The sequence below is a fragment of the Mesoplodon bidens genome (assembly GCF_964165515.1).
Source record: "Mesoplodon bidens genome assembly, chromosome: 3".
Classification (NCBI taxonomy): Eukaryota; Metazoa; Chordata; class Mammalia; order Artiodactyla; family Ziphiidae; genus Mesoplodon; species Mesoplodon bidens.
In genome coordinates, this window is record NC_138178.1 from 31,278,807 (window position 1) to 31,291,793 (window position 12,987).

Consider the following 12,987-nt stretch of genomic DNA (forward strand, 5'->3'; position numbering starts at 1 on the left):
ACTCATAGATAACAGACTGGTGGTTGCCAGGTGGGAGGGGACCAGGGAGGGAATGGATTGGGAGTTTGGGGTTAGGAGATGCAAGCTATTATATATAGGATGGATAAACAACAAGGTCCTACTGTATTGCACTGGAAACTATATTCAATATCCTGTGATAAACCATAATGGAAAAGAATATGAAAAAGAATATATATGTGTAACTGAGTCACTTTGCTGTACAACAGCAATTAACATAACATAAATCAACTCTACATCAATAAAAACAAAAAAATTTATCTTTTTATGTTTTTGAGACAACTGTAGATGAACAGCCTATTATGCCAGCACCCTTTATTAGCAAACTATCTTTTTCCTCCTGCATTGAAATGCTTCTCGTATACTGGATTCCTGTAGGTTATCAGTCTAATTTCTGAAACTATTCTATCCCATCGAACTCTTAGTCTATTTTTAAGCTGTTACCTTAGTGTTTTGATAATAGCATCTGGATAATTAACTTAATGTCTGTTAAGGCATCCACTCCTCCTATCATTCTTTTCCAGTTTGGGGGGGATAATTCTTGCACATTTATTATTCTGAATAGTCCTTAAAATACTTTTGCCCAGTTCTATCCACTCCACTGGGACTCTGCTTGGGTACCAGCTCACCTGTGCGTCCCTGGGAAGGACCAGCATTTTCAGGATGTCACAGATTTCTACTTAGGAGCCAATTGTGCCCTCCACAGATTCAGGCCTTATGTATCAGTCTGGGTTCTAAGTTGTGAAGAAACCAACTTGAGCTATTTTCCTCCTGAAAGAATTATTATAGGACCCTCAATAGCTCAGAGTTTCCAGAATGGCCAGAAATCAAGTCTGGGGACTACAAGGCCAGGAAAGGAGTGATGTCCAAAATCACACCAAGGAACTGCTTGCTGTGAGGGGGACCCTGTCATCACCCCTGGGCTTGTGGCTGACCCCGCTGACTGTGGGCTCTGGACGCTGCCCCCAGAACCCCAGCTCCTGCCCTTCTGGAAGGAGCACATGTCTGCTACTTGCAGGGCCAGAGTGGAGCCAGTTCAGTGCAAGCCTCTTTGCGTCCCAAGCTCCCACCTAGAGTCTCCTGCAGGCTTGTCATGTCCCGTTGTGGGGAGCCCGGGGCGTCTGCCTGCTCTCTCGCTGCAAGCCTGCCTGGGGAAGCCTTTCTGGTAAAAGTGGAAGACTCATAACGAAGAGATTCCTCAGACTGGGAGGAGGGCTCAGTGGTAGCGGACAGCCAGATAAAATGACCCACATCTCCTGTACCTGAGTTTTTGCCATTTAATAGCATTTTATACATAGCTTCACATAGGTCATTAAACTGTCGTGTTTAATTTCTAAGTATCTTATATTTGTTATTACTTTGAATAGAATATTTTTTTCCTTTTTTAATTGGTTGTTACTAGTATCATATTTTTTAATTGTTTTTTAAAATTTTTAATTGGTTGTTACTAGTATTTTTTAATTGGTTGTTATTAGTATCATATTTATTATAACCAATGTAACAAATACTCTTTAATTCCCATCATTTTTAGTATATTCTCTTAGATTCTTTTAGATATTCAACCACATTTGAGAAGAAGATTCCATCTTCTCCAATATTTACACAGCTTACAGTATTTTCTTATTTTATTAAATTAGCTAGAGTTTCTAAAACAATTGTGTAGAATTGTGGTCATGGGTGTGGATAACTGTCTCATTCCTGATCTTAGTGGAATTGCCTCCAGTATTTCTCCAGTTCAAATGATGTTTGCTTTTGACATTTGCTTGATAAAAGCCGTGTCAAATTTAAGTTGTTTTCTCATATTCTTAATTGACTTAATAGTTTTTTATTATGAATGCCTGCTAAATTTTATGCAGTGGTCTTATGATATTTATTTATAGGATCGCATGATTTTTCTCTTTTGATTTGTTGATGGAACAAATTTTCTTAATAGATTTACCACTGTTCTAGAATTCTGTTTCTAAAATGAACCTTGGGTATTTTTCAGGGTAACCTAGGCTTTGGAAACAAGTATATACAAAATGTTTAACAGAACAAAGTTTTACTTCTCCCTTTGCTATGTGGCCAGCCAGGCCTGGGGCTGCAGCAATCAGACAGAATGCACACATTGACCAATGAGGCTGCTAAGCTTCCAGGTTCTGGACATATTTTCAGGAGATGCTTTCTGAGTACAGAGCCAACCCTAAGGAAAGGGTAGCCAGAGACTGAGAAAGACAGCACTGAGACCATTTCAATACCTGGCTGCCACCATACCTGAGTTCCAAACCTTGGACTCTTTGGTTTTGGTTTTATGAATCTATAAATTCCCTTTCTTGTTGAAGGCATTTTGACTTGGGTTGTATAGTTCTCATTCAAGATTCCTTTTTAATACAGCCATGGAATATAATTCTTTTAATATAGCATTAGATTCAATTAGCCAGTTTTTTGCTTAGAATATTTGTGGTTTTTTTTTTTTTTTTTTATTGAAAGGAGAAATTGGCCTTTTGGTTTGTTAGTGGGGGTGGGGAGCTTTTGTTTTTCCTTTTCAGAATTGCTGGTAAGGCTTTGCTAGCTTTATAAGGTAACTGTGGTTTTTTCTTCCTTATCTCTTGGTCTGAAATTGTTTTAAAACGTAGGAATTATCTTTTCATTAAAGGTCAGAGTGAACTCAGCCTGAAATGCCATATTGGACTTTCCAATCTCTTATGGTTATTGATCTTTAGGTTTACTGCATCTTATGGACTCAGTATCATAGTTTTATTTTGCTAGGAAATTATCCATGTCCTCTAGATTTTCAAATTTATGGCTGTAGAGCTGCCCATATTCTTTTAATCTCTACTATATTTATAGCTAAATCTCCTTTCTCATTCCTAGTGTTGTTTACTTTGGCTTTCTTTTTCAAAAATCAATCCTACCAAGGATTTGCATTATTATTATTATTTTTTGGTCTGTTCAAGAATCATCATTAGGCTTTATTCATCCTAATACCTTTATTTCTATTCCATTAGTTTCACTTTTTATGTTTGTTAAATTTCTTTTTTTCTGTTTTCTATTATTTTGTTTTCATTCTTTTCCTAATCTAAGTTTTACATTTCATTTACTTTCAAGCAAGCCCATCCGTTTTTAACTCTTTCTATTGAGAAATACAAAACACATATAGAAAAGTGCACAAAACAAAAATATGTAGCTTAGCAATTTATCAAGAGTCAAATAACCATGTGACCTCTACTGAAGTCTAGAAATAAAGCATCCCCAGCATCCCAAAGCCCTCCTTATGTACTCCCAGTTCACTGCCTCTCCACCCCCCCAAAGATAATCACTATGCTAATCTTTATGATACTCACATCTTTAATTTTTTAAACAATTGTACCAGCTATGCATGCATCTCTGAACACTATAGTTTAATTTTGTCTGGTTTTTTGAACTTCATTTCAGTAGAAGTATTTCTTTTGTATGTGGCTTCCTGTGCTCAACATGCTGTGCGGTATACTCATGTGGCATGTTGCTGTATTCATGTTCATTGCTTTATAATATTGCATGGTATGAATATAAAACAGTTTATTCATCCATTCTGCTTTTGATGGACATTGAGCTCTTTCCTGTGTGAAGCTGTTTTAAGTAATGTTGCTATGAACTTTCCAGTACATGTTTTTTGTAGCCATTGCATGCATATCTGTTGGATATAGTCCTAGGATGGAAATATCTGTTGGGTATTATGTTAGATTGAGGCGCAATCTTTAACTTAAGTAGATAATGCCAAGCTGTTTTCCAACATTGCTGTCTCAATTCACACCCCACAGAAATGTATGCGTTCCTGTTGCTTCACATCCTTATCCTCACTTGGTATTGTCTATTGTCATTATTCTTCAGTTTTAGCGATTCTGTTGGGATGTAATGACATCTAACTTTATTTTGATTTCTGTTTCTCAGAGTACTATTGTGGTGGGGCTCAATATCGCATGTTTCATAGGGGTTGTTTGTCTTTTTCTGAATATTTAAGACAGAGCTTTTTGTTTGTTTTGGATATAAGTCATCTGTCACTTACATGTGATGCAAAATCTCCTGTTTTTATTCTCTTATGGGTATTGTTTGATGAAAAAAATTTTAATTACAAATAGTCAAACACATAAGTCATTTGTTTTTTCTTAACACATTTTGAGCCATGTTTAAGAAGTGTTTCCCTATCCCAGGGTCATGAGGATATTCTCCTATCTTATCTTCTCACAGTTTTATTGTTTGGACCTTCATGTATTCATTTATAATCCATGATAAAAATGCTTTAAAGAACATGTATGTTTAATTAGGTCCTATTTGTTTATTTTTGTTTTTATTTCCATTACTCTAGGAGATGGATCCAAAAAAATATTGCTACGATTTATGTCAAAGAGTGTTCTGCCTATGTTTTCCTCTAGGAGTTTTATACTATCTGATTTTACATTTAGGTCTTTAACCCATTTTGAGTTTATTTTTGTGTGTGGTGTTAGAGAATGTTCTAATTTCATTCTTTTACGTTTAGCTGTCCAGTTTTCCCAGCACCACTTATTGAAGAGACTGTCTTTTCTCCATTGTATATTCTTGCCTCCTTTGTCGTAGATTAATTGACCATAGGTGCGTGGGTTTATTTCTGGGCTTTCTATCCTATTTCATTGATCTGTATTTCTGCTTTTGTGCCAGTACCATACTGTTTTGATGACTGTAGCTTTGTAGTATAGTCTGAAGTCAGGGAGCCTGATTCTTCCACCACCATTTTTCTTTCTCAAGATTGTTCTTCCTATTTGGGGTCATTTGTGTTTCCATACAAATTAAAAAAATTTTTTTGTTCTAGTTCTGTGAAAACTGCCATTGGTAATTTGATAGGGATTGCATTGAATCTGTAGATTGTCTTGGGTAGTATAGTCATTTTCACAATGTTGATTCTTCCAATCCAAGAACAGGGTATATCTCTCCATCTGTTTGTATGGTTTTCTGCCTCTCTCTCTCTATTGTTCAGGCAAAGGTAGTTTGGGTAAACATGTGGGTAGTGGAAACCACATCACTACCTATATAGAGCACACTGACATTATACAGGAGGGAGTGAAAGTCGTGCACACAACCTGGCCTCTGAAATGTTCTCATCCATCTCACAGCCGTCCCCAGGCTCTACAGGCCACTGGGAGCCCATGGTTCCCTGTCACTCCAATACCGTCTCTGTCCCCATAGCCAGCCCCTTCCCATACTGTCTTACTCCTGCTTCAGACAAGAGATAAATCAACCCCTAGAAATTTTATGTAGTTAGGCCTCCAATTCCAGAATAAATATTTTCTAGCAAAGAGGACCAGAAATAAAGTTCCATACAGGGATTTTCAGATTTCAGCAATTTTGTTTCCTGTTCACTCTTGTTGTAAATCTCAGTGCCTTAAACCGTGGGCTGAGGGCAGGTGTGTAAGACACCTCAGGAGAGGGCCAAGAAGAGGCCCCTGCCCAGGGCTGCCTCAGGGCAGAATAGGTAGCCTCAGCTCCCCAGAGCTGGGCCTTGTCAAAGATGAACAGAGCTGTACCTCAAAGTGGTGAGGACAGGTTTTCATTAGAAGTACAATGTGACAGTTGGGAGGAGAGTCGAGTGTGTGCTTGAACTTGACTTCAGTTTGCACAGAGGTGGCCAGGTGTGTTAAAGGAAGGATGAGGGAGTGGGGGTTGGGGGGAGTGGGGCCTCAGTAGAGTCAGGGAAGTGGAAAATCACAACGGGTTAGCAGGGTCCATGCGAAGATGCCTGCTGTCTGTGCCAGCTGCTGGCAGTCACCAGAGACAGGCTGCCCTCCCACAGAGGCTGGGACATGGGCCCTCTCCTGAGGCTGGAAAAAGCAGCCAGTTCTCCTGGTAGCCTTGGGCTTTCTCAGGCAGGCACTTCTGGGGGGATCAAGTCCTGTAGGGATGTTGCCTTGAGCTGTTAGAGCATGTTTGTGTTTTCAGGCCTTTATAGGCCATGGTTGAGGCCTTGTGGGGAAGAGGGCTCGGGGGAGCCTGGGCAGAGTTTGACCAGGAGAGAGCCTGTCCACCAACCTCCCTCCGGCCTCCCTTCTGGGTGATGCCGCCCCTGCTCCCCTCCCATCCCCCTCAGGTCCAGGATGCTCTGAGGCAGAGTGGTCCTCTCCCTGAGCACATGCCCAGCTCTGATGGCCAGGGTCCACCCGGCACCCAAGTCTGGGGACCTCAGAACCCCCAGTGGGAAGGGGCACCTGGGGTGAACTTTGACCTTTTTTTTTTAACCTTTGTTTTACCTTTTAACAGTTTTACCTTTTCCCTCATTACCTTTTAAAACTTGGCCTCAAGAATCATAACCCTTCTTTTCCAGTTTCTTGGGACCAGAAATAAACGTTGCCAATGACATGACCGTGGAGATTTCAGTGGCCAGAAAGCCACGGCCATTCACCTTGGTCTGGCCCATGCTTCTCTACCAACAGCGGCCCTGACACTGGTGGGCAGCGGGCCCTGTGGACCTCCAGGGTTGGGTGCAGGGTCAGGTGTGAGCTGCACCATTTCCCGGAGTGTTGTATGGGGGTGTTGTTATGGCTTCTTTAGCCGGGCTTCAGCCCTGGAGCCTGGAGACATCTCTAAAAGCGTGAGCATCTCTAAAGGCAGCTTTCGCAGCCCCTCCTGCCGTAGGTGGGTGGCCATGGCAGGGGACAGTGGTTTGTGCAGACACCGCCCTCCTCCCCCTGCCTCCAGTCCTGCCCCCTGAGGCCTGAGCGCAGATTTGGAGAATCGCCAACGAGCAATCCTGGACACATGAGGTCCCCCCACACACACTCACTCAAACGTGTAGTGATTAAGATACATAAATTATAAATTATTTGAGAAGACTGAATGAAAAGAGCAAAGATGAGGCATAAAATAGGTAAAGGATAAACTATCTAGAGGTTTAAAATAGATGAAAATTTGGCCTTGGATGATGCCCTTGACCTATGGCTGTCCCTCTTTTAGTTCACTTTTCCCGAAGCCCAAGGCTGTGAACAGTTGGGTGCATGTGTGACAGCCCGACCAGGACTGGAGATGGGTGGGTACAACTGTGTGCGTGTGCAGAGCAGTGATTTCTCTCTCATTTCTGTAGCCAGGCCAGGGCAGGTCCACTTCAAGCTGCAGGTCCGGCTCAGGTGTGCTCTGTGGCTCTCCTCCTGGGGTCCAGGCTTTTAAAAACACTTGAACTGCATTTTTTCTTTCCATAGTCTTTAATTTTCCCAGGCGTTTTTATTCATTCAGCCCTTATTGAAGGCCCACACCTCCTGGGCATTGTGGACATTGTAATGGTTAAGATGTGGTAGCTGCCCTTGGGGGCACACTGACACGAGTCACTGCTGCTGAAAAAGTGAGTCTCCAGCAGGGGAGAAGCAAGCAGCTCCCGAGAGGGAAACCAGACAAAGCCTCAGGGATGGCGCTGGAGTTGGGTCTTGACGGATGAGTAGGAGTTTGCTAGGCCATGAAGGGAGACAGGAGCTGCTGACCATGGGAACAGAATGTGTGTTATCACAGACATGTGATAATGTCTCCATGCTCAACTTCATGTAATTTTCTGTAACTTTATAGCTTAGGTTTCTTCAAATTTATTTTTTTATTAATTGCTTTTAAAATAGAAATTTTAAATAATCCCTAATAGTGTTTCTGATGTCTTTTGTCTATTAAAAAAAATCGTCTTGGCTTTATTATTTAAAGAAAACGAGATGGGATGCTTGTCACATGGTGTTCTTAAGCATGTGTGTAGCTCAAGCATGTGCCCGGTTTTAACCGTGATCTCTGTGTACCCCTGTCTAGATTAAGTTCGACAGCGTCGAGGTGTGTGTCTGCTGTGAGATGCAGCATCAGTCGTCGGGCTGCAGCAACCTCGGAGAGACGCTGAAGCTGAACCCGCTGAGGGAGGACTGCAACACCGTGCGGCTGACCTTGAAGGTGACCCAGACTTCACTGCTTCCGCCTCCCATCCCATCCTTGCGACGTCTCGACATCTCGTAGGAAGGTTTTATTAACTGCGTTCCTTTCAGTTCTTAGTTCATCCAGCTGGGTCACATGCAACAGGGAATATCTTTCCAGAGAGCGTTTTATTTATTTATTTATTTACTTACTTACTTACTTATTTACTTATTTATGGCTGTGTAGGCTCTTCCTTTCTGTGCGAGGGCCTTCTCTAGTTGTGGCAAGTGGGAGCCACTCCTCATCGCGGTGCGTGGGCCTCTCACTATCGTGGCCTCTCTTGTTGTGGAGCACAGGCTCCAGACGCGCAGGCTCAGTAATTGTGGCTCACGGGCCTAGTTGCTCCGCGGCATGTGGGATCTTCCCAGACCAGGGCTCGAACCCGTGTCCCCTGCATTGGCAGGTGGATTCTCAACCACTGTGCCACCAGGGTAGCCCCAGAGAGCGTTTTAAACCATTAGAGATTTCCACTTTAAAGGTTTCACTTTCTGGGTTTTCCATTTCCACCATTTCACTCTCTGACTCCCACGTCTGTGAAGCAGGGCTGAATGGTTGAAAGAGGTTGTTGCAGATGTGGATGTGATGCGTGCTACTGCTTTTCCAACATTTTTTTTTAATTTATTTATTTTTGGCTGCGCTGGGTCTTTGTTGCTGCACGCAGGCTTTCTCTAGTTGCAGCGAGCAGGGGCTACTCTTTGTTGTGGTGCGTGAGCTTCTCACTGTGGTGGCTTCTCTTGTTGTGGAGCTCGGGCTCTAGGCACACGGGCTTCAGTAGTTGTGGCTCGTGGGCTCAGTAGCTGTGGTGCATGGGCTCTAGAGCTCAGGCTCAGTAGTTGTGCCGCATGGGCTTACTTGCTCCGCGGCATCTGGGATCTTCCTGGACCAGGGCTCGAACCTGTGTCCCCTGCACTGGCAGGCGGATGCTCGACCACTGTGCCACCAGGGAAGTTCCTCCAACATTTTTTTAATTGAAGTATAGTTGATTTACAATGTTGTGTTAATTCCTGCTGTACAGCAAAGTGACTCAGTTATACATATATTCTTTTTCTATATTCTTTTCCATTATGGTTTATCCCAGGAAATTGGATATAGTTCTCTGTGCTATACAGTAGGACCTTGTTGTTTATCCATCCTATATATAATATATAGGATATCCATCCTATATATAAGGATTGGGAGTTTAGGGTTAGCCTCTGATAACCCCAAACTCCCAATCCTTCCCTCTCCCACCCCCTCCCCCTTGGCAACCACCAGTCTGTTCTCTATGCCTGTGAGTCTGTTTCTGTTTTGTAGATAGGTTCATCTGTGTCATATTTTAGATTCCACATATAAGTGATATCATATGATATTTGTCTTTCTGACTTATTTCACTTAGTATGATAATCTCTAGGTCCATCCATGTTGCTGCAAGTGGCATTATCTTGTTCTTTTTTATGGCTGAGCCAACATTTTTGCTATTACATCATCAGGGAACAAATGGGTACTTACTTCGCCTTTTTAAAGATATTTGGAGCAAGAAATTTTATAGTCTCCCATGGCAATCTATTCTTATGTACAGCATCTGCTTTTTCTTTAATGACATGGAAAATTGTTTATATCACTTCTTTCTTCTTCTTCCTACAAGTTTTTCCTACTCCTGAAAATTAAAATTGGCCGCTTAAAAACGCATATGAACAATGAACCCAATTCTTCTCTTTTCCCAGAAACTAAACTGCTAAACATTTTTTGAAAGATGCAGCTACGGTCCAAGCAGCCCTTGGTGGGTGGTAAAATGGTATTTACGGTATACAGGGAGCCCTGTAGTACATACGTGTGTAAGGGTTGCAGTGTGTGGGGATCTGGAGGCTCCAGAGAGCCACCCTGGCACCTGGGAGAATGGAGGGCAGAGTTGCCGTCTGGAACGGGGGCCTGTGGTTGGTCCTCCATGGGTGTCATTTCAAATGCTGGCAATGGTGAACCAGCAGGTCTGGGGAGCTCCCTGTGAACTCCAGTGCCCTGGGAAGCTGGCTGGCAAATGAGCAGTGGCTACAGAGATAGAGGATGTGCCTGAGGCCCCCAGCACCTCCCTGTTTCACAGGGAGGATGGTCCCCGCTCATTGGTCCCAGCAGCCCACCAGAGTGTCAGATCCAGGGGGTTGGAGGAAGCCAGAGGCAGCAATCAAGGGCCCATCCTCTTGGTTACAAGGTGTTCCTTGCTATCTCACGTTGAGTACAGCCACGGCTTCTATCTTAACAGCTCCTGGGGATGCTCAGGGTCATCCCACCAGCGTCGGCCGTGCTCACTCTGATCTCATTCTGCCTACTCCTAAGTCTTCTGCTCAGCCCGGGCACTGTTTCTTTCCATATTTAAAAAAAGTCACAAGACAATAGGTCATTATAATGACAGTGCAACTCCTACCCTCCCCCGGAAGAAGCTGGCACACCCCTGGGGCATCTTGCAATGCTGCAGACTGCCTGGGTGTGCAGATGTTGTGAAGTGATCAGGTCACACCCCTCTCCCCAGTGGATGGATTGGAGGTATCTGGCCTGCTCTCCCAAGGCCTGGAGTTCCTAACCCTGCACTCAGGGGGCCCCTCCATCCCCTGAGGAGGTGACCTTGGCTTGAACAGTGAAGATGGTGTGGGGTCAGCAACACTCCCTCCAAGAATGCAGCCAGGCCTGGGGGAGCTTGCTGTCCACCCTAGTCCACTGTTCTGGTGCCCTGACGAGAAGGCCATGAGGGACGGGGTGGCTGGAATGGAATGGAGTGAAGGACACTGAAGATGTTCCAGCCAAGCTGGGAGCCTCGTTGAATGGCTCATCCCCATGGATGTTTGCGTTGCCTGGGACAATGGTAAGAGTTGAAGGAAAAGAAAGACTGCACCAAACTTCTCAATGAATTTGTTTCCAAAACGTAAGTAGAGGTAGCGCTGGTGGCGTGAGGCCCAGAGGAGGTAGGATTTATGACTGAGGTGGAAAGAGTAGCAGTTTGCAAACGAAGCGACCAACAAGGGATTAATTTCCAAAATATACACACAGCTCATGCAGCTCAATATCAAAAAACAAACAACCCCATCAAAAACTGGGCAGAAGATCTAAATAGACATTTCTCCAAAGAAGACATACAAGTGGCCAAAAAGCACATGAAAAGATGCTCAACATCACTAATCATTAGAGAAATGCAAATCAAAACGACAATGAGGTATCACCTCATATCAGTCAGAATGGCCATCATCAAAAAGTCTATACATAATAAGTGCTGGAGAGTGTGTGGAGGAAAGGGAACCCTCTACACTGCTGGTGGGAATGTAAATTGGTGCAGCCACTATGGAGAACAGTATGGAGGTTCCTTAAATAACTAAAAATAGAACTACCATATGACCCAGCAATCCCACTCCTAGGGCATGTATCTGGAGAAAACCATAATTTGAAAAGATACATGCACACCTATGTTCATAGCAGCACTATTTACAATAGCCAAAACATGGAAGCAACCTACATGTCCATTGATAAATGAATGGATAAAGAAGATGTGGTGCATATATACAACAGAATATTACTCAGCCATAAAAGAAGAATAAAATAATGCCATTTGCAGCAACATGGATAGACCTAGAGATTATCATACTGAGTGGAGTAAGTCAGACAGAGAAAGACAAGTATAATATGATATCACTTATATGTGGAATCTTTAAAAATATGATACAAATGAACTTCTTTACAAAACAGAAACAGACTCACAGACATAGAAAACAAACCTATGGTTAGCAAAGGGGAAATGTGGGATGGGGGTATACATTAGGACTTTGGGATTAACATATATACATTATATATATAAAATAGTCATAAAATATATAAAATAGATAATCAGCAAGGACCTACTGTATAGCACAGGGAACTCTGGTCAATATTCTGTAATAACCTATATGGGAAAAGAATCTGAAAACAAATGGATATATGTATATGTATAACTGAAGCACTTTGCTGTACACCTGAAACGAACACAGCATTATAAATCAACTATACTCCAGTATAAAATAAAAAATTAATTTAAAAAAAGAGCAGCAGTGACCAGCCTGCCCCTGCCCCCCAACTGAGGGCCTGGAAAGGGAGCAATGGCTCTGGGGGGAGCTGAGATTCATCCAAGATCAGGAAGACAAGGGACTCTTAGAAGTAAGCGTTTGTTTACTGCTGTCCTCTAACTTTGTTTTTGTTTTCCAAAATTGTCTTGGTTATCCTAGTTCCTTTGTACTTCCATATGAATTGTGGAATCAACATTTCAATTTCTACAGAAATCCTGCTGGAATTTTGATTGAGATTGCACTGAATGTATACATCAACTTGGAGAGAATGGATATATTCATGGTTTAGCTCTCCATTTATTTAGGTCTTCTTTGATTTCATCAGTGTTTCTTTTTTTCCATCAGTGTTGTGTAGTTTTTAGTATATAGAGCATAACATATTTTATAATATGTATGCTTAGAGTATTTAATGTGTACAGGTGCTCTTTTTTCTTTTTTTGTGGTATGCGGGCCTCTCACTGTTGTGGCCTCTCCCGTTGCAGAGCACAGGCTCCGGACGTGCAGGCTCAGCGGCCATGGCTCACGGGCCCAGCCGCTCCGCGGGATGTGGGATCTTCCCGGACCGGGGCACGAACCCGCGTCCCCTGCATTGGCAGGTGGACTCTCAACCACTGCGCCACCAGGGAAGCCCCAGGTGCTCTTTTTTTTTTTTTTTTTTGCTGTACGCGGGCCTCTCACTGCCGCGGCCTCTCCCGTTGCGGAGCACAGGCTCCGGACACACAGGCTCCGCGGCCATGGCTCGCGGGCCCAGCCGCTCCGCGGCACGTGGGACCCTCCGGGACCGGGGCGCGAACCCGTGTCCCCTGCATCGGCAGGCGGACTCCCAACCACTGCGCCACCAGGGAAGCCCAGGTGCTCTTTTAATGGTACTTAAATTTTTTAAAATTGTCTTGTTCATTTATATATAGAAATTTGATTTTTGTTACTGAGCTTGTATCCTGTGATTTGCTAAACTTACCTACTAGTTCTAGTAGCTCTTTTATAGATT

General features: G+C 43.3%; 1 protein-coding gene across 1 annotated transcript in view; it reads left to right on the forward strand.

Moving 5' to 3' along the window:
- Nucleotides 1–12,987, forward strand: part of ENTREP2 (endosomal transmembrane epsin interactor 2) — a gene marked incomplete at its 5' end in the record, with an annotated part of 374,409 nt that overhangs the window by 307,585 nt on the left and 53,837 nt on the right. The window contains one exon of the mRNA XM_081227296.1: nucleotides 7,783–7,917. Within this exon, the coding sequence (XP_081083422.1) occupies nucleotides 7,783–7,917 (135 nt within the window). The remainder of the gene's footprint in view (nucleotides 1–7,782; nucleotides 7,918–12,987) is intronic.